This window comes from Mobula hypostoma, chromosome 20 (assembly GCF_963921235.1).
Source record: "Mobula hypostoma chromosome 20, sMobHyp1.1, whole genome shotgun sequence".
In the NCBI taxonomy this organism is placed as follows: domain Eukaryota; kingdom Metazoa; phylum Chordata; class Chondrichthyes; order Myliobatiformes; family Myliobatidae; genus Mobula; species Mobula hypostoma.
In genome coordinates, this window is record NC_086116.1 from 1300135 (window position 1) to 1322351 (window position 22217).

General features: G+C 46.5%; 1 protein-coding gene across 1 annotated transcript in view; it reads right to left on the reverse strand.

Annotated features, from left to right (window-relative positions):
* The window catches only part of LOC134359584 (dynein axonemal heavy chain 3-like), a 542314-nt gene that overhangs the window by 183961 nt on the left and 336136 nt on the right, over positions 1-22217 (reverse strand). The window contains exons 42-43 of the mRNA XM_063073083.1: positions 10292-10430; positions 1595-1785 (exon numbers count right to left, since the gene is read on the reverse strand). Coding sequence (XP_062929153.1) covers positions 1595-1785; positions 10292-10430 — 330 coding nt within the window. The remainder of the gene's footprint in view (positions 1-1594; positions 1786-10291; positions 10431-22217) is intronic.

Below are 22217 nucleotides of genomic sequence, written 5' to 3' on the forward strand. Positions count from 1 at the left end.
TCCATCTCTTCAGTTCGGTTCCTACCCCTTAGTAATTCTAGTTTAAACTCTCCCCAGTAGCCTTAGCAAACCTTCCCGTCAGGATATTTGTCCCCCTCGGATTCAAGTGCAACCTGTCATTTTTGTACAGGTCACACCTGCCCCAAAAGAGGTCCCAATGATCCAGAAATCTGAATCCCTGACCCCTGCTCCAATCCCTCAGCCACGCATTTATCCTCCACCTCATTCTATTCCTATACTCACTGTCATGTAGCATAGGTAGTAATCACGAGATTACTACCTTTGAGGTCCTGCTTCTCAACTTCTTTCCTAACTCCCTGTAGTCTGTTTTCAGGACCTCCTCCCTTTTCCTACCTATGTTGTTGGTACCAATATATACCACGACCTCTGGCTGTTCTCCCTCCCACTTCAAGATATCTTGGACGCAATCTGAAACATCCCGGACCCTGGCACCTGGGAGGCAAACTGCCATCCGTGTTTCTTTCCTGCGTCCACAGGATCGCCTGTCTGACCCCCTAACTATGAGTCCCCTATTACTGCTGCCATCTTCCTTTCCCTACCCTTCTGAGCTGCAGGGCCAGACTCTGTGCCAGAGGCGCGACCACTGTTGCTTCCCCCAGGTAGACCGTCCCCCCCCCCCACAGTACTCAAACAGGAGTGCTTATTGTTAAGGGGGATAGCCACTGGGGTACTCTCTAGTACCTGCATCTTGCCCTTCCCTCTCTTGACTGTTACCCACTTCTCTGTCTCCTGTGGTCCCAGGTGACTACCTGCCTATAGCTCCTCTCTATCACTTCCTCACTCTCCCTGACCAGACGAAGGTCGTCGAGCTGCATCTCCAGTTCCCTAACACGGTCCCTAAGGAGCTGCAGCTCAACACACCCGCTGCAGATGTGGCCGTCCAGGAGGCCAGGTGCCTGCAGGACCTCCCACATCTGACACCAAGCACAGAAAACTGGCTTCCCACACATACCTTGTCTGTATTCTAAACAGTTTACCCACCTGGCCTCGACCCTTTATCGCCTAAGCCCTGTTGAGCCAAAGCCTTCCTACTCTGTCTCCTGCTACTCCGTCGCCCACTCCTCCGATACATGCTCTGTAAATCTGTCTTGTTTTTAAACTCTTTTCGCTGTTCTCACTGGCCGACCTCCACACGCTTGCGCAGTCGTGCCCCATTCAAACCGCTGAAGAAATAACGAGTAAAAGCTACAGAGAAAGTACTGTGCAGGCAGACAATAAGGTGCAAGGTCACCATAAAGGAGATGGTGAGGTTTGGGTCCATCATATTAGGGAAGGACTTAACAGCACTTTGACAGTCTTGCAGAAGCTGTCCTCGAGCCTGGTGGTATGTGCATTCAGGCCTGTCTATCCTCCGTCCGATGGAAGGGCAAGGAAGCTTATGTCGTTGTTTATGCTGGCTGCTTTACCGGTTCATTGCACTTTGGATACACAGAGTTTTGGTTAAGAACTGTGTTCAAGGTCCAAAACACAGAGCAAATCAAAGACCAGTGAGAGATGGCTGGGTAGAGGAGGGGGGTAGTTGTGGGGAGAGAGAGCTAGCAGTCACACCGCTGGCGCCTAGCTTTCTTGTTACCTTGATCTGGTGGTCGGCGAAGAGGAAGACGGTCGGCGTGCCCTTCAGCCCAGACTTACGCAGTACCTGTTTCAGGTCAACCTTCCACTCTGCCAGTGTGTAGGCTTTCTGGACACTCAGCTGGAAGGTGTCAGCGTTGGCCATGAATGCAGCCAGCCGTGTGGCTGACTGCCTCCCGCTCCCTCCGATACCTGCTCATCAGTTCAGAGGCAATGCTGTGAGAATGCTTTCGTATAGCAGCTCTCCTGTTACCCCTCCCAGCCCTCTCCCTGTCTGAACCCTGCTGAAGGGTGCCACCGGACCCACACCTGCAGCCACTATATTCCTCGGTCCAAACATAGGTACCTCCACAAGTCTCCTCGGTCACTCTGCGTTCTCTTCAGCATGGCTTGGTCACTCGGCCCTCACGGACACACCATGTGCCAGCACACTACAAAGATAAAGGGGTGCTCACTTTGATGGGTCCACACAGTCAGCAGGAAGTGGGAAGCAGATTTGTAGGGAGATTGCAGACGGCCATAACAATAACAGGGTTGTATCGATGGGGGAGTTTTAAGTTCCCTGATATTGACTAGGTCAGCCTTATTGGACAGGGTGGAATTTGTAACAAGTGTCCAAGAGGGCAGAACACTTAGGGAACAAGGTGGGGTAAGTGAAGGAAGTGTCAGTAGGGGAGAACTCTGGGTCCAGTGAACATGATTCTGTTAGTTTTAAAATGGTCCATGATGTAGTGTCAAACTAATTAAACCAATGACTCCTAATTAATCTAATCTCTCTTTCCCACACATGGTTCATATCCCTCCTTTCTCTACTGTTACGTACCCCGTAACTTGGTTGCCAAACCAGTAGAAATGGACCACTCAGTTGGAGTCTGGATTACTGGAACTAAGGAAGTTTTATTAAAGAAATAAGCAACACAGTACTCTAATAGTAAGGATATAAATGCAACAGGTTAGCAATGAATAAACACACATATACACAGAACTAGGATAATAGGGTCAATCAAGCTCTATCGCAGTCTAGGGGTAAAATGATCAATCACAAGTGACAGAGTTCAGTTTAGTTCAGTTCGCAGTAATCGCTGTTGTGCCGTTGGAGAGAGAGAGAGAACGAATGAATATTCAAATCGGATTCCAAACAGACCTTCGATATTCCTTGCAGTCAGCTTTCGGGCGAGCCCTTTGTAATGTCTTCTGAGGTCACCGACTGTGACCCTTCCGTTCCAGATACAATCGCTCCTCGGCGGTGAACCTGGCACCCAGGCAAGGGTGGACATACAAACCAGGTTCCCGTCGACCGTATCTTTCCACCCTGTGAGTCTATGGCTGGTCCCGCGACCAGCCCTCCAAAACTCCCACCGACTTGTGGGGGCGCACCGCTTCCAGGGTCTCGTTACCTCGTGGTGTCGTGAGTGGTGTCTGTTGCCTTAGCAACCTGTCCCTTTTTATCCCCTCTGTTGGGGTATCGCCTGTCCATCAGACTTCAAACAGTTCAGGGTTCAAAGCAGCTGGTCTTGACAATACTCAGACCGGTGTCTCCTTCCGTTAAACTCTCTCGTCTCCTCATTAACATTTCCAAATACTGCTCCATTGTCTTACTTATCTCTCTCTCCTGAAGACAGGTGGCAGATCAACTGATGATCCCACTGGTGATAGCACAGGACAGTTAACATCTTAGTCTATGTGTACTTTTGTAACCCTCTTTTGTCACACTACATTTTCATATGCCTGTCCAAGAGTCACTGAAATGCTCCTAGCTACTTACTGCCACCACCTCCCCTGGCAGTACATTCCAGGCACCCACTGCCCTCTGTGTAAAAAAACCTGCCCTGCACAGCTTGTTGTATTTCCTTTTCTCATCTTAAATGCATGTCTTCTTGTTTCAATCCTGGATAAATCTACTGGCTGCCCATCGATCTCCTGGGATAAATCTACTGGCTGTCCATCGATCTCCTGGGATAAATCTACTGACTGTCCATCCATATCCTGGGATAAATCTACTGGCTGTCCATCGATCTCCTGGGATAAATCTACTGGCCGTCCATCGATATTCTGGGATAAATCTACTGGCTGCCCATCGATCTCCTGGGATAAATCTACTGGCTGTCCATCGATCTCCTGGGATAAATCTACTGGCTGTCCATCCATATCCTGGGATAAATCTACTGGCTGTCCATCGATATTCTGGGATAAATCTACTGGCTATCTGTCGATGCCTCATCTCAAATCTCCCTTTAGCTTCTGAGTCACCAGAGTAAAGAACCCCAGCTTTGTCCAAGGAGAACAGGGAATGCAGGAGTATACTGAAAAAGTAAATATTAAATGTGACATCTTGATGAGAATAGGTCAATTGGGCTGAAGACTGTTTCTATACTGTAGCACAGTGGTGTGATTGCTCGAGTTGAGTACGATGTTCTTCTGAGGAGTTGTCCATGTGTGGGCCCTCACATTGCTTTCAGAAATATACGACTCTGTGACCATATGCCTCAAACTACCACTTTGCCCTCAACTTCACTTGGACCATTCCTGACACCTCCCTCCCTTTTCTGAATCTCAGGAGACAAACTATCCACTGACATTTACTATAAACCCACCGACTACCACCGGTACCTAGACTGCACCTCTTCCCACCCTGCCTCTTGTAAAATGCTGTCGCTTTCTCCCAGTTTCTCCACCTTTGCCACATCTGCCGTCTAGACGAGGCCTTCTTTGATGACATATGAAATCCCCTGCTCCTTCAGGAGGTGTGAATTCCCTTCCACTGTGGTGAAGACTCCTCTCACATTGCCTCCGTTTTCCAGACCTCTCTCACTCTACAAGCTTCCACATCCAGCATATTATAGAAACATAGAAAACCTACAGCACAAAGTTGTGCCAAACATGTCCCTACGTAAGAAATTACTAGGCTTACCTATTTTTCTAAGGTCCTTGCACCTATCAAAAAGTCTCTTAATAGACCCTATCGTATCCGCTTCCACAACCGTTGCTGGCACTCCACCACCCTCTGAGTAAAAAAATCTTACCCCTGACATCTCCTCTGTACCTACTCCCCAGCACCTTAAACCTGTGTCCTCTTCTGGCAATCATTTCAGCCCTGGGAAAAAGCCTCTGACTATCCACATGATCAATGCCTTTCATCATCTTATACACCTCTTTCAGGTCACCTCTCATCCTTCGTCACTCCAAGGAGAAAAGGCCAAGTTCACTCAACCTGTTTTCATAAAGTATGCTCCCCAGTCCATGAAACATCCTTGTAAATCTCCTCTGCACCCTTTCAATGGTTTCCAAATCCTTCCTGTAGTGAGGCGATCAGAACTGAACACAGTACTCCAAGTGGGGTCTGACCAGGGTCCTATATAGCTGCAACATTACCTCTTGGCTCCTAAATTCAATTCCACGATGGATGAAGGCCAATACACCGTACGCCTTCTTAACCACCGTGTCAACCTGCGCAGCTGCTTTGAGTGTCCTATGGACTCGGACCCCAAGATCCCTCTGATCCTCCACACTGCCAAGAGTCTTACCATTAATACTATATTCTGCCATCATATTTGACCTACCAAAATGAACCACTCCACACTTATCTGGGTTGAACTCCATCTGCCACTTCTCAGCCCAGTTTTTCATCCTATCAATGTCCCGCTGTAAGCTCTGACAGATCTCCACACTATCCACAACACCCCCAACCTTTGTGTCATCAGCAAACTTACTAACCCATCCCTCCACTTCTTCATCCAGGTCATTTATAAAAATCACAAAGAGTAGGGGTCCCAGAACAGATCCCTGAGGCACACCACTGGTCACTGACCTCCATGCAGAATATGACCCATCTACAACCACTCTTTGCCTTCTGTAGGCAAGCCAGTTCTGGATCCACAAAGCAATGTCCCCTTGGATCCCATGCCTCCTTACTTTCTTAATAAGCCTTGCATGGGGTACCTTGTCAAATACCTTGCTGAAATCCATATACACTACATCTACTGCTCTTCCTTCATCAATGTGTTTATTCACATTCTCAAAAAATTCAATCAGGCTCATAAGGCTCACAATGCCTTTGACAAAGCCATGCTGACTATTCCTAATCATATTACACCTCTCCAAATGTTCATAAGTCCTGCCTCTCACAACCTCTTTCATCAACTTACCAACCACTGAAGTAAGACTCACTGGTCTATAATTTCCTGAGCTATCTCTACTCTCTTTCTTGAATAAAAGAACAACATCCGCAACCCTCCAATCCTCCGGAACCTCTCCTGTCCCCATTGATGATGCAAAGATCATCGTCAGAGGCTCAGCAATCTCCTCCCTCACTTCCCACAGTAGCCTGGGGTACATCTCATCTGGTCTCGACGACTTATCCAACTTGATGCTTTCCAAAAGCTCCAGCAAATCCTCTTTCTTAATATCTACATGCTCAAGCTTTCCAGTCTGCAGCAAGTCATCACTACAATCACCAAGATCCTTTTCCATAGTGAATACTGAAGTATTCATTAAGTATCTCTGCTATTTCCTCCGGTTCCATACATACTTCCCCACTGTCACATTTGACAGGTCCTATTCTTTCACGTCTTATCCTCTAGCTCTTCACATACTTGCAGAATGCCTTGAGGTTTTCCTTAATCCGGCCGCCAAGGCCTTCTCATGGTCCCTTCTGGCTCTCCTAATTGCCTTCTTAAGCTCTTTCCTATTAGCCTTATAATCTTCTAGATCTCTAACTTTACCTAGCTCTCTGAACCTTTTGTAAGCTTTTCTTTAGTCTTGACTAGATTTATTACAGCCTTTGTACACCACGGTTCCTGTACCCTACCATAACTTCCTTGTCTCATTGGAACGTACCTATGCAGAACTCCACACAAATATCCTCTGAACATTTGCCACATTTCTTCCTTACTTTTCCCTGAGAACATCTGTTTCCAATTTAAGCCTCCAATTTCCTGCCTGATAGCCTCATAATTCCCCTTACTCTAATTAAACACTTTTCTAACTTGTCTGTTCCTATCCCTCTCCAATGGTATTGTAAAGGAGATAGAATTATGACCACTATCACCAAATGCTCTCCCACTGAGAGATCTGACACCTGACCAGGTTCATTTCCTGATACTAAATCAAGTACAGCCTCTCCTGTTGTAGGCTTATCTACATATTGCGTCAAGAAACCTTCCTGAACACACCTAACAAACTCCACTCCATCCAATCCCCTTGCTCTAGGGAGATGCCAATTGATATTTGGGAAATTAAGATCTCCCATCACGACAACTCTGTTATTACTACACCTTTCCAGGATCTGTTTCCCTATCTGCTCCTCAATATCCCTGTTACTATTGGGCGGCCAATAAAAAACACCCAGTAAAGTTATTGACCCCTTTCTGTTCCTAACATCCACCTACGGAGACTCAGTAGACAATCCCTCCATGACGTCCTCCTTTACTGCAGTCGTGTCACTATCTCTGATCAACAGTGCCACACCCCCACCTCTTTTGCCTCCCTCCCTGTCCTTTCTGAACATCTAAAACTCAGCACTTGAAGTAACCATTCCTGCCCCTGAGTCATCCAAGTCTCTGTAATGGCCACCACATCATATCTCCAAGTACTGATCCACACTCTAAGCTTATCCGCTTTGTTCATAACACTCCTTGTGTTAAAATAGACACATCTCAAACCTTCAGTCTGAGCGCGTCCCTTCTCTATCACCTACCTACCCTCCCTCTCGCACTGTCTGCAAGCTTTCTCTATTTGTGAGCCAACCACCTCTTCCCCAGTCTCTTCAGTTTGGTTCCCACCCCCCAACAATTCCAGTTTAAACTCTCCCCAGTAGCCTTAGCAAACCTCCCCACTAGGATATTGGTCCCCCTGGGATTCAAGTGCAACCCATCCTTATTGTACAGATCACACCTGCCCCAAAAGAGGTCCCAATGATCCAGAAATCTGAATCCCTGCCCCCTGCTCCAATCCCTCAGCCACGCATTTATCCTCCACCTCATTCTATTTCTATACTCACTGTCATGTGGCACAGGCAGTAATCTCGAGATTACTACCTTTGCGGTCCTGCTTCTCAACTTCCTTCCTAACCCCCTGTAGTCTTTTTTCAGGACCTCTTCCCTTTTCCTGCCTTTGTTGTTGGTACCAATATGTACCACGACCTCTGGCTGTTCTCCCTCCCACTGCAGGATATCTTGGATGAGATCTGAAACATCCCGGACCCTGGCACCTGGGAGGCAAACTACCATCCGAGTTTCTTTCCTGAATCCACAGAATCACCTATTTGACCCCTAACTATAGAGTCCCCTATGACTACTGCCTTCCTCTTCCTTTCTCTACCCTTCTGAGCCACAGGGCCAGACTCTATGCCAGAGGCACGGCCACTGCCGCTTCCCCCTGGTAGGCTGTCCTCCCACAACAGTACTCAAACAGGTGTACTTATTGTCAAAGGGTACAGCCACAGGGGTACTCTCTAGTACCTGACTCTTACCCTTCCCCTCCTGACTGTGACCCACTTGTCCGTCTCTCGTGGCCCCGGTGTGACAACCTGCCTATGACTCCTTTCTTCACCTCCTCGCTCTCCCTGACCAGGTGACTGTCATCGAGCTGCATCTCCAGTTCCCTAAATCGGACCCTTAGGAGCTGCAGCTCGACACACCTGGTGCAGATATAGCCGTCCGGGAGGTTGGGAGACACCAGGACCTCCCACATCTGACACCGAGCACAGAAAACTGGCCTGACACACATACTTTCTCCTTTCTGCAAATAACACCGGTAAACCTACCTCGCCTCGTCCTGTTACCGCCTAAGCCCGTTGAGCCAAAGCCCTATCCCTCTGCTGCCTCTCAGTCCACTGCCCGCTCTGAACGCTGCCCGCTGGATATGGCGGTTTTCTTTATAATCCTTTCATGCTCTACTGGCTGATGTCTCACGCCTGCACAGTCTTGCCTCTCTTTTACCCCAAGTGGTAAAAACTGCCTTCGCTTCGAAAATTAGCTGTTCACTCACAGCCTTCTTACTCCGAATCAGCCTTCATCAATTCCACCAGCCATCATGAGATTCAATAACCAGCCATATATTCCCCTCTCCACCACTCTCCATCCTCTATCGGGACCACTCACTAGTTTGCTCATTCCTCTTCCCTGACCCCTGGCACCTTCCCCTGCCCTTGCAGTAGATGACCTTGCTCCACCATCCAGGGATCTAAACTGCTCCACCCAGGTGAGGCCAAGGTTCACCTGCACCTCCTCCAACCTTGTTGACTGTATTGGTTCTCCTGATGTGGTCTCTCCTATGTTGGTGAGCCCGATCACAGCCTGGACGTATGTTTACCTAAACTCTGTCCATAGTGGCCATCCAGAGCACATAGCTACCTGTCATTTCAAATCCCCTTTCCATTCCCACATGGACCTGTCTGATCTCAGCCTCCTCCACCATCATGGTAAGACCAAAGTAGACTAGAAGAACATCACCTCATTCTCCAGCTATGGAACTTTGAACTTTTCAACTTCAGACAACTCCTACCTCCTATGTTCCCCCCCCCCCCCGATTCTTCTCCAGTCCCTTTTCAACTGCCGGCAACTCCTACCTCCTGTGCCTCCCCTCTCTCTCCTCCTGATCCTTCTCTAGTCCCTTTCCCCTTCTCCTGAACCTTCCCCAGTCCCCTTCAACTTCAGGCAACTCCTACCTCCCGAGTTCCCACCCCTGCTTTCCTGATCCTTCCCCAGTCCTTTTCAACTGCAGGCAATTCCTACCTCCTGAGTTCCCACCCCTGCTTTCCTAATCCTTCCCCAGTCCTTTTTCAACTGCAGGCAACTCCTACCTCCCGTTTCCCCCTCTCTCTCCCCGATCCTTCTCCAGTCCCTTTTCAACTGCCGGCAACTCCTACCTCCTGAGTCTCCCCCCCAACCCCCTGCCGCCTTCTCTCCTGATCCTTCTCCTGTCCCTTTTCAACTGCAAGCAACTCCTACCTCTGGATTCCACCCCCCCACCTTTCCTGATCCTTCCCCAGTCCCTTTCAACTGCAGGCAACCCTTACCTCCTGATTTCCCCTCTCTCCCTGCTGATCCTCCTGTCTTTCCACATTCGATCCATTTCCTCTATCATTCCTCCAGCTCCACCCACCACCAATTTTCCCATCCACTCCTGGTTTAATCCTCCTACCACCTACACACTTCACCCACAACACAATCACAAACAAGAGAAAATCTGCAGGTGCTGGAAATCTAGGCAACACACACAAAATCAGGGCTGATGAAGGACTTTGACCCAAAACGTCGACTGTTTACTCTTTTCCATAGACACTGTCTGTCCTGCTGAGTTTCTCCAGAACCTTGTGAGAGTTGCAATCATTTCAGATGATGGGAAGAAGGCAGGAGAGTGGGGCTGAGAGGGGTGAGCCATGGTGGAATGGCAGAGCAAACTCAAAGGGCTGAATAGAATTCTGTTCCTATGGCTTTGGCTCTTATGATCTTTCAAAATATTTAATTCTGGTTAATCTGGGTGGTGTGAAAGTTGCTGTGGTCTGGGGAATCCACTTGGGCCTTTTGAACACACGAGCTTATTGTGGGGAGAGTTCTCACCCAAGGATAGAAATGGAGAGCAGCCAAGGCTTTGCCACCCATGCCCTGTGCTCCTGCTGAGACATAGGCCTCTTTAACAGTACATTTACCAATGAATCAGCTCACAGAGAAAGGAGGTGTTTCTGAGGCAGACTCACCGACCAGCAGACCATGTCCTTGAGGCTGTCTGAGGATCCGGCTGACACGGGAGATATGTTCGATTACAAAGTTAAACATCACCAGGTCCATGGGTGCCTCACTGGTTCGGTTGAAATCATCCAGATAACGCTCAATGGTCTGCAGGAGATGGAGAAAAATGGGCTGAAAATGGCAGAAAGTGCCACTATGGAAGATAAGGTCATAAAGAAAGCTTTTGACACATTGGCCTTCATAAATAAGGGCAATGAGTATAGGAATTGGGATGTTATGTTGAAAATATAAAAGACGATGAGGCTGAGTTTGGAGTATCGTGTGCCATTATGGTCGCCTCCCAACGTGAAAGATGTCAGTAAGCTTGAGCAGGTGCAGAGAAAGCTTAAATATAGCCAGGATTTGTGATGTAGGGGAAGGTGAATACACTAAAGTACAGAACAATGGGAGATTTAGTAGAGGTATACAAAATTATGAGGGGTATTGATAGGATGAATATATGCAGACATTGACCCCTCAGGCTGGGTGAGACTACAACTTGAGGTCATAGAACGTTACAGAACAGAAGAAGGCTCTCTGGCCCATTTAGTTCATGCTGAACTATTATTCTGTACAGTCCCATTGACCCACATCCGGACCATAGCCCTCCAAACCTCTCCCATCCATGCATATCCAAACTTCTCTTCCATGTTGAAATCAAACCATCCACTTTTCACCCTTAACCTATGACCTCTAGTCCTAGTCTCACTAATCTCTGCAGAAAAAGTCTGCTTTCATTTACCCCACCTATTCCCTTCATAATTTTGTGATACCTCGATCAAATCTCCTCTCATTCAACTTCAAAAGAGCTTTGACCAGCAGCCAATCCGGACATTGGACGTTTGGGAGGAGGGGATTGTCAATCAGGTCCACTGCCCAAGTACACAAGGCAGTAGCAGGTTGCCACAGTGAAAAACAGATTTGACCAGCGACCAATCGGTGTTTGCGAGGAGGGAGGAGAAGATGGCGGTGCAACGTAGTGCGTTCGGCCGTCCCGAATAATATCGTATGTGTAACTAGGGGCCGTGCACAACCCTGATTTGATGGAGACAGCTGTGAAAAGCACGGAGGAACACCTGGAGAAACTTCTGAAATGCCCGCTTCGTTGCCGCTGCTACTGTGCGATCGAGAATCTCCGGAGGGGAAGGCCCCAGATCCTCGGTTTTGCCTATTGCCTGTTGCCGGGGCCAGGGTCAAAGCGCTGGGCAGAGACGGTGCTCGGTGTTCGGTGTCGGAGAGCTGGTTGGAGGTTCGGTGTTTTTGGACAGACTCAGAGTCGGACTGTGGTCGGGTGCTTCCAGGATGCTGCATCGGTAAGTTTGCGGCGCTGGAGGTTCACCGTCTGCGTGAGATGATGGGACTTTCAAGAGACCTTGAGACTTTTTACCATGCCATGGTCTGTTCTTTATCAAATTACAAATTACGGTATTGCTTTGCACTGTTGTAACTATATGTTATAATTATGTGGTTTTTGTCAGTTTTTCAGTTGGTTTGTCATGTGTTTCTGTGATATCATTCTGGAGAAATATTGTATCATTTCTTAAGGCATGCATTATTAAATGACAATAAAAGAGGACTGTGTGTCCTCATAATCATGATCATAATAATCATTGATTAGACAAGAGTACTTTAAAGGAAGGCAGGAGCAAGCACAGTGGCCATTGTTATAGCAGCCGTCATCTCAGGAGACAGAGTGAGAGTGGTCACCATGAGGCTTTAGTCAGAGGAAGCAAAGAAAAGAAAATCTCGAGGTAATGTTTTTTTCATCCCTCCTTTATATCTGCTCAGTCAGGACAGCGGAGATGCCAGGCAGGATAGTGGAATGCTCCTCTTGTGGGATGTGGGAAGGCAGGGAGATCTCCAGTGTCCCTGATGACAACACTTGCAAGAAGCGCATCCAGCTGCAGCTTCTAACAATCGGTGTGAAGGTGTTGGAGCTGGAACTGGATGAGCTCCGGATCATTCAGGAGGCTGAAGGGGCAATCGATAGGACACATGGGGAGGTAGTTACATCCAAGGTGCAGGACACAGAAAGCTGTCTGACAGGCAGGATGGCAAAAGGGGTTAAGCAGCCAGTGCAGAGTAACCTGTGTCCATCCCCCTCAACAGGTATCTCACTTTGCATACTGTTGGTGGGAATTACACAGTGGTCGGGTCTCTGGCACTGAGTCTGCCTCTGACTCAGACAGGAAGGGTGGGAGGGGAAGAAGAGGCATGCTACGATGATAGGGGATTCTTTAGTAAGGGGAACAGATGAGAACGTGATTCCTGGATGGTCTGTTGCCTCCCGGATGCCAGGGTCCAGGATATCGCGCATTGAGTCCTCGTGGTCCATGTAGGTACCAATGACATGGGTAGGATGAGTCATGAGGTTCTGCATAGGGAGCTTAGGGAGTTAGGTGCTAAGTTAAAGGGCAGGATCTCCAGGGTTGTGATCTCAGGATTGCTACCCATGCCTCGTGCTAGTGAGGCCAAAACTAGGAAGGTTATACAGTTTAACACATGGTTAGGGAGTTGATGCAGGAGGAAGGGCATAAAATTTTTGGACCACTGGGCTCTCTTCCAGGGAAGGTGGGACCTGTACATAAGAGACAGTTTACACCTGAACTGGAGGAGTTTAAACCATAGTTGCAGGGGGATGGAAACCAGAGGGGCAAAGCAGTTAGTTGAGAGGTTGAGGAGGTAGATTTTGGTCACTTTCCCCTAAGGGTTCTTTTACCTTAAGCTCCCTAATCAATTCTGGTTTATTGCACAACACCCAATCCAGAATAGCTGATCCTCCAGTGGGCTCAGCTACGAGCTGCTCTAAAAAGCCATCTCATAGGCACTCTAGAAATTCCCCCTCCTGTAATCCAGCACCAATCTGAATTTCCCAATCTACCTGCATATTGAAATCCCCCATGACTATTGTAACATCACCCTTTTGGCATGCATTTTCCATTTCCCGTTGTAATTTGTAGTCAGTCAGTCAGTGGGTGCCGTCCCGAATCCGGGGCTGGTGGCTATGCACCTCCATCTTCTTCGATCCTGCGCTCTTTTCCTGGCCTCAGCAAAACTCAACCCAGTCCATTGCCTCACATTATCGTACCAAGTGGTTTGCTGCCTTCCTCTTTCCCTCTTTCCTTCTGTCATCCCTTCCAATAACAATCTCTGCAGTCCACCACCTCTTAACAAGTGCCCGGCATATTCCAGCTTCCTTTTCTGTACATTCTTCAGCAACTCCTTTTCTCTCTTCGCTCTCTTCAACACTTCCAAATTATTGACCTTCATCACCCAACTAATTTTCTGCGTTCTCCTTAATCACCACATTTCAAATGCCCCCAGTCGTCATTGCGCTTCCTTGCATAACGTCCACGATTGGACTCCATACAACAGACTGCTCCAGACGTAGCATTTCCAGATTCTACAACACAGCCCAAAGTCACACAGCACATCACTCAGGCTCCAGTACGTTGATCTTGCAATCTCAATTCTTCGTCTAATTTCTGTATCACATTTCCCATCCTCTGTGACCATCTGTCCCAAGTACGCAAACTTCTTGACTTGCTCTATGCCTCACCCGTTAATTTTGATACTCTTTTTGGGGACTTCTTTCTTCTGTGATACTACCATCATCTTCGTCTTTGCAGCCTTTATTTCCATTCGAAATCGTTCACCTTCAGCATTTATCTTATCTACTATTCTGAGTAACTCGTCCTCAGTCTCAGCTAACAACACTGAATCATCTGCATACCTCAAGTTGTTCATATCACTCCACCAATTTGGACACCAGCTTCATCATTCAACACCCTGAAGATTACCTCTGAGTAAATGTTAAATAATAAAGGGGAGATAATGCAGCCCTGGCGAACCCCTTTTTGGATCTCAACCTCTGGTGAATTCCCATCAATAGTTCTTATTATTGCGTTCTGATGCCAGTACAGACTCGCAATCAGTCGAACATCTTTCCCATCCAGCCCCAATGAGTTCAGGCAGTTGACCAGCTGTTCATAATTGACTCAGTCAAAAGTTTTTTCATAATCCAGGAAGTACATGTAAATGTCTTTTTTTTTCTAGACCTCGTTCCACAATCATTGGCAAATTGAAAATCCCTTCACGGGTAACCTTACCCGGTGTAAATCCGCTCTGGCACTCATTAATTTCATTAAGAACTGTCCTCTTTATTCTTCTTAGAAGTATTAATAACAAGATCTTGGAGGCATGACTTATAAGACTTATAGTTCTGAAGTCTGAGCATTTCGTGCTCTTACTTTTCTTTGGGATCATGACAAACACTGACTCCACAAAATCTGTTGGCCACTTTCCTGTTGAGTAGATTGTATTACAAAGCCTCGTGATCTCCTCAACCTCCAGGTCGCCAAGGCATTTCAACATTTCAGCTGTAATACCATCTACACCACAAGCTTTACCAGTTTTTAACTTTCCAATGGCTGCTCTTACTTCCGCTACCAAAATTTCTTGACCTTCCATGTACTTCTCACTTACTTGATCATTTCTAGCATCGTAGTACAATTTCCTAATGTATTCCATTCATCTACTTTCCACCTTGTCATTCTCAAAGAGTATGTTCCAGTCCTTGTCTTGAATAATGCCAGTTCTTGATTGTTTCTTGTTCTAGTTGGTCATCCCTGCAATCTCCCTGTGCGTATCCCTTGAATGATGCAACATGTCCATGGTCTCTATCTTTTCACACTGTTTGATAAACCATTGTTCTTTGGCTTTTGCACATTCTGCTCTTATTTGTTGGTCCAATTCCTTGTACTTAGATGTGTCCTTCTTGTGCTTCCTTCTCTCTCCCATGAGCTTCAGAATGTGATCTGTCATCCAGGCTTGTTTCGCTACGCGCCTTCTTTTGGGGAGACATTCTTCAGCTGCCATTTGCATACAGTCCTTCAGGTTTGACCAGATGTTATCTGGTGTCTGCTCCATGTCTTCTACTCTCAGTCCTTTAAACCTATTTTGTACCGCTGCAGAAAATCTTTCACTATAATCGCTCTTCTTCAGTAAGTCGATATCCAGCCTGGCTTTCTTGGTTGCAGCCTTAATCTTCGTCTTTAGTGCAATCTTCACCCTAACAACCACCAGGTTGTGATCAGAGCCTATATCGGCACCTGGATAAGTCTTGGCCATCCTAATACTTCTCCTGAAGTGTTTCCTCACTGCAATATAGTCAATTTGTCTCCTTCCAGTATCCCCAGGCTTCTTCCAAGTGTATAGTTTTCGTTTGGGTAATTTGAACCATGTGTTTGCTACCATCAGCTCATACTGTTCACAAAATTGTATAAATCTTCCCCCCCTTTCATTTCTCTCATCTCAGCCACACTGACCAATGATATCCTTGTATTTCATGTTGCCTATTCTAGCATTCAGATCTCCCATAACGAAAAATACATCAGAGCTCTTTGCATTTTTAAAGCAGATTCTACGTCCTCATAAAACCATTCCACCCCTTCATCCTCATGCTCACCTGTTGGTGCACACACTTGGACTATCGTAACATCGAAAGGCTTTCCTTTTAACTTTACCATTATGACTCTATCAGATATGGGCCAAAACCCATCCATTGTATTGTAGATTTTCTTCTTCATAATAATTCCAACGCCATTGGCATGGCTCTCTCCTCCAGAGTATATCATCACAAAATCATTCTTGTCAACTGTTCCAGCCTCTGTCCAACGGACTTCACTTACTCTCATAATATCCAGCTTCATTCTCAAGAATTGCATTATCAAGCTTCCGCGCTTGATACGTTGTTCGAACATTCCATGTCCCTATCCGTAAAATACTTCCCCTAGTTTTCAGTCTATCATTAGCCAGTGCCACACGTCCTTTCAGATTTGGTGTGCCGCCTTCATTCCCAACAGACCTACAATTCCCAAGGTCGTTACCTTCTTCCTTGTGGCTATGTACCTCAGAATCTCTTCTAAGTGCATAGCATACGATTCGTAAGAGGGAGCTACGTGGTGAGGCTTTAATCTCTTCCACGGAAGATGGCCGTTGGCTCACAAGGAGCTCATCGGCCCTTTGTCAGGTCTTGTTTTTCAGTCCTGCTGGGTGTCCTCACCAGACTGAGTCCCGTGGGGGAGCTGGTTTAGTCGCCGCCACTCGACATGAACAGGTTGTACTGGATTACATGGTTACCAGTAGCAGGGATGTGATGGCTGTTTGCTCGCTCGGCTCCGAGGAGAGGTTCTATGTCGATGGCATCGGTGTTTTCGGTCGGTCGTGCGCCGGGTGCTCACCTCCCGCTGAATCTCTCCAGTCGCCGCCTTATAAATAATAGCAGCAGCAGCCGCCCACCCACCAACTTCAGCCGCTGAGCCTGGGCCCGCTCTCCTGAAGGATGGGAAACGCTGCAACCGCCAAAAAGGCAACGAGATCGAGAGCGAACCTTTAGTTAGTAATTTGTAGACCACATCCTTACTACGGTTTGGGGGTCTGTATACAACTCCCATCAGTCTTTTGACTCTTGCAGTTCCTTAGATCTATCCATAATGATTCAACACCTTCTGACCCTATGTTATCTCTTTCTAATGATTTGATTTAATTTTTTACCAACAGACCAACGCCACCCCTCTGCCTTCATGCCTGTCCTTTCGATACAATGTGTATCCTTGGACATTGAGCTCCCAGCTGTAATCTTTCAGCCCTGACAAGGTGATGCTTACAACATCATACCTGCCAATCTGCAACTGTGCTACAAGTTCATCTACCTTGTTCCATATACTGCACGCATTCAAATACAACACCTTCAATGATTTTTGATTCTGTCCACCTTTTATGCAGCAACTCATCCTGTTGACTGCAATTTTGCCCTGTCAAAAGCCTCTCCTCAATACACATCACCTCTGTTTGTAATCTAGCTATCTCATCTTCAGCACTATTATCTGCCTTTCCTATGATATTTCTTGCATTGAAATATAGGCAGCTCAGGACACTAGGCACACCATTCTCAACCTTTTGATTTCTAACCTTGTCTGAGGTCTTACCAACATCTGCCTCCACAACCTTTCCACTAACTGTTCTGGCCCTCTGGTTTCCATCCCCCTGCAACTCTAATTTAAACCCCACTGTACAGCGTTAACAAACCTTCCCACTAGGATATTAGTCCCCTTCCAGTTCAGGGGAAAACCGTCCCTTCTGTACAGGTTCCACCTTCCCTGGAAGAGAGCCCAGTGATCCAAAAATCTTATGCCCTCCTTCCTACACCAAATCCTTAGCTATGTTTTAAACTATAATCTTCCCAGCTCTGGCCTCAAGAGCATGTGGCACGGGAGATCACTGAGCCCTTGAACTTAGCAACTAACAAAGGTTTTTTTTCAGAAATATAAAGAGGCAAAGCAAGGTGAGAATGGATATTGGACCACTGGAAAATGACACTGGAGAGGTAGTAATTGGGACAAAGAAATGGTGGAGGAACTTAACAAGTATCTTGTGTCAGTCTTCATTAGAGATATGCTGGGTATTTGAGAGTGTCAGGGAACAGAATGAGTGTAGTTGCTATTACTAAAGAGAAGGTGCTTGGGAAATTGAAAGATCTGAAGGAAGACGGACTACACTCCAGGGTTCTGAAAGGGGTGGCTGAAGGGATTGTGGAAGGCATTAGTACTGATCATTCAAGAATCACTAGATTCTGGAATGGTTCTGGAGGACTGAAAAATTGCAAATTTCACTCCACTCCTTAAGAAGGGAAGGAGGCAGAATAAAGGAAATTATAGACCAGTTAGCCTGACTTCAGTGGTTGGGAAGGTACTGCAGTCCATAATTAAGGATGAGGTTTCAGAGTACTTGGAGGAACATGATAAAAAGTGGCCGAAGTCAGCATGGTTTCCTTATGGGGAAATCTTACCTGAAACATCCTTTGAGGAAGTAACAGGCAGACTAGACAAAGGAGAGGCAGGAGATGTGTACTTGAATTTTCAGAAGTCATTTGACAAGGTGCCACACATGAGGCTGCTTATCAAGATAAGAGCCCGTGGTATTTGTCACAACCACGGATTCGGCAGCACAGTCGATACGGCAAATGCACGTGTCAGCTAACTATTATTTCATTGTGATAGTATTTAACTCTATTCATTCCGTCATAGTACTTGTTGAGACCTGGACACAGCAACACTTTGCTGCCTGCATTCTGCCTTGCCTGAGAAATTGGACTGTCAAGCCAACTGACTCTGAAGACGAGCGGTATTCGTTTTATTCTTAGTTGTTCTTTTCAGTGGCAGTGTAGGCTTCGTTTTCCACTTGAGAGTTTTAGTTAACGGCCCTGTTTGGCCTGGCATTTATTGTTTTACATAAGAACGTAAGAAATAGGAGCTATCGAGCTACCGGCCCATCGAGCCTGCCCCGCCATTCAATAAGATCATGGCTGATCTGTCTGTAAACTCAGCTCCATCTACCTGCCTTTTCCCCATAACCCTCAATTTTCCTAAGAATCTATCTAACTGAATCTTAAATATATTTAGTGAAGAAGCCTCAATTGCTTCCCTGGGCAGAGAATTCCACAGATCCACCACTCTCTGGGAAAAGCAGTTTCTCCTCATCTCCGTCCCAAATCTTCTCCCCTGAATTTTGAGGCAATGTCCCCTAGTTCTAGTCTCACCTACCAATGGAAACAACTTTCCTACTTCTTTCTTAACTACCCCTTTCAAAATTTTGTATGTTTCCATAAGATCCCCTCTCATTCCTCTGAACTCCAGAGAGTATAGTCCCAGGCGACTCAATCTCTCCACATAGGTTAAACCCTTCGTCTCTGGAATCAACTTGGTGAACCTCCTCTGCACTGCCTCCAAAGCCAGTATATCCTTCCTCAAGTATGGAGACCAGAACTGCACACAGTACTCCAGGTGCGGTCTCACCAGTACCCTGTATCGTTGCAGCATGACCTCCCTGCTCTTGAATTCAATCCCTCTAGCAATGAAGAGCCAACATTCCGTTTGCCTTCTTAATAACTTATTGCACCTGCAAGCCAACTTTTTACGATTCATGAACAAGCACTCCCAAGTCCCTCTGCACAACAGCATGTTGTAATCTTTCACCATTCAAATAATAATCTGCTCTTCTATTATTCCTTTCAAAGTGGATGATCTCGTATTTACCAACGTTGTATTCCATCTGCCAAACACTTAACCTATCTATATCCCTCTGCAGACTCTTCACATCCTCTGTACAATTTGCTTTTCCACACAGTTTAGTATCATCAGCAAATTTTGCTACGATACGCTCAGTCCCCTCTTCCAAATCATCAACGTAAATGGTAAACAGCTGCGGGCCCAGCACCAACCCCTGCGGCACCCCACTCACCACTGACTGTCAACTGGAGAAACACCCATTTATACCAACTCTCCGCCTTCTATTGGTTAACCAATCCACTATCCATGTCAATACACTTCCTCAGACTCCATGCATTTATAAGTTTATACCCTATTTATAAGTTTCTTGTGCAGCTCCTTATCGAATGCCTTCTGGAAATCCAAGTATACGACATCCACCTGTTTCCCTCTATCCACTGCTCTCATTATGTCCTCAAAGAACTCCAGTAAGTTTGTCAAACAAGACCTGCCCTTTCTGAATCTATGCTCTATCTGTCTAATGGAACCACTCCTTTCTAAATGTTCCACTATTTCTTCCTTAATGACAGCTTCAAGTATTTTCCCAACTACAAATGTTAAGCTAGTTACCCGTCTTTTGCGTACATCATTTTTAAAAAAGTGGCGTTACATTTGCTGTCTTCCAATCTGCTGGGACCTGCCCAAAATCTAGAGAGTTTTGGTAAATGATTACCAACGTGTCTACTATAACCTCCACCAATTCCCTCAGCACCCTGGGATGCATCTTTTCCCTTTAACATTGTTTGCATTAAAGTCTGTGAACGATTGACCTGCTTCAGTGTCTCTCTCTCCGCACCCCGCCTTATCCGAACTGGGAGTGACAGCAAATATCGACCCCACGAACATAGACCCGGCAGAGAGAGGGCCACTGACCTTGGCCATGAGATTCGTTGGTCAGTGTGATTCGTCGAGGCAACAGCGCTCCGTTGGAGTTCCTATGTTTCTGTTTCCATCGTGACAGAAGGATCTTGCCAAGTAATGGACCCAGCAAAGTTTGAATAGTGACGTTTTCACATTGGTGGTTTGAGGAGAGTCAGTGCATGTCCTAACTCTACATTCCGAGAGTCCCAAATCTACATACCGAGCTTCTCTACTCTACATTGAGTTTCTCCGGTATCCATTACTAACTTTCTTTATTGTTTTCTTTTCCCTTTAACACTGTTTGCATTAAAGTCTGTGAACTATCAGTGTCTCTCACTCCGCACTTGGGCCATATCTGAACCAGGGGTGACAGTATTACAGAAAAGATACTAACATGGATAGAAGATTGGCTGACTGACAGGACGCAAAAAACCAGAATAAAGGAGACCTATTCTGGTTGGCTGCCAGTGACTAGTGATGTTCTGCAGTGGCTGATATTTGGACTGCTTCTGTATTTGGACATTATATGTCAATGATTTGGATGACGGAATAGATGGCTTTATGGCTAAATTTACAGATGATACAAAGATAAGTGGAGGGGCAGGTAGTGTTAAGGAAACAGGGAGTCTACAGAAGGACAGACATAGAAACATAGAAACATAGAAAATAGGTACAGGAGTAGGCCATTCGGCCCTTCGAGCCTGCACCGCCATCCAGTATGATCATGGCTGATCATCCAACTCAGAACCCTGTACCAGCCTTCCCTCCATACCCCCTGATCCCTTTAGCCACAAGGGCCATATCTAACTCCCTCTTAAATATAGCCAATGAACTGGCCTCAACTGTTTCCTGTGGCAGAGAATTCCACAGATTCACCACTCTCTGTGTGAAGAAGTTTTTCCTCATCTCAGTCCTAAAAGGCTTCCCCTTTATCCTCAAACTGTGACCCCTCGTTCTGGACTTCCCCAACATTGGGAACAATCTTCCTGCAGACAGATTAGGAGAACGGGCAAAGGTGGCAGATGGAATATAGTGCAGGGAAGTGTAAGGTCATGCACTTTGGTAGAAGGAATAAAGGTGTAGACTACTTTCTAAATGGGAATAAATACAAAAAACTGAGATGAAAAGGGACTTGGAAGTTCTTGTGCAGGATTCCCGAAAGGTTAACTTGCAGGTTGAGTTGGTGGCAAGGAAGGAAAATGCAATGTTAGCATTCATTTTGAGAGGACTAGATTATAGAGCAAGGATATGATGCTGAGCATTGGTCAGACCACACTTGGAGTACTGTGAGCATTTTTGATCCCCTTATTTAAGAAAATATGTGCTGGCATTGGGGAGGGTCCAGAGGAGGGTCATGAGAATGATTTTGGAAATGAAAAGGTTAATGCATGTTGAATGTTTGATGGCTCTGGATTTGTACTCACTGGAGTTTAGCGGAATGAGGGGGGAATCTCATTGAAACCTATCATATCTTGAAATGCTTAGACAGAGTGGATGTGGAGAGGACATTTCCTATAGTGAGTGAGTCTAGGACCAGAGGACACAGATAGAGTGGATGTGGAGAGGATGTTTCCTATAGTGGGTGAGTCTAGGACCAGAGGACACAGATAGAGTGGATGTGGAGAGGACATTTCCTATAGTGAGTGAGTCTAGGACCAGAGGACACAGATAGAGTGGATGTGGAGAGGACATTTCCTATAGTGAGTGAGTCTAGGACCAGAGGACACAGATAGAGTGGATGTGGAGAGGACATTTCCTATAGTGGGTGAGTCTAGGACCAGAGGGTATAGCATCAGAAGAGAGGGATGTCCATTCAGAACCGAGATGAGAAGGAATTTTAGTCAGAAGGTGGCGAATGTGTGGGACTCATTGCTATGGGCAACTGTGGAGGCCAAGTCATTGAGTGTATTTAAGGCAGAGGTTGATA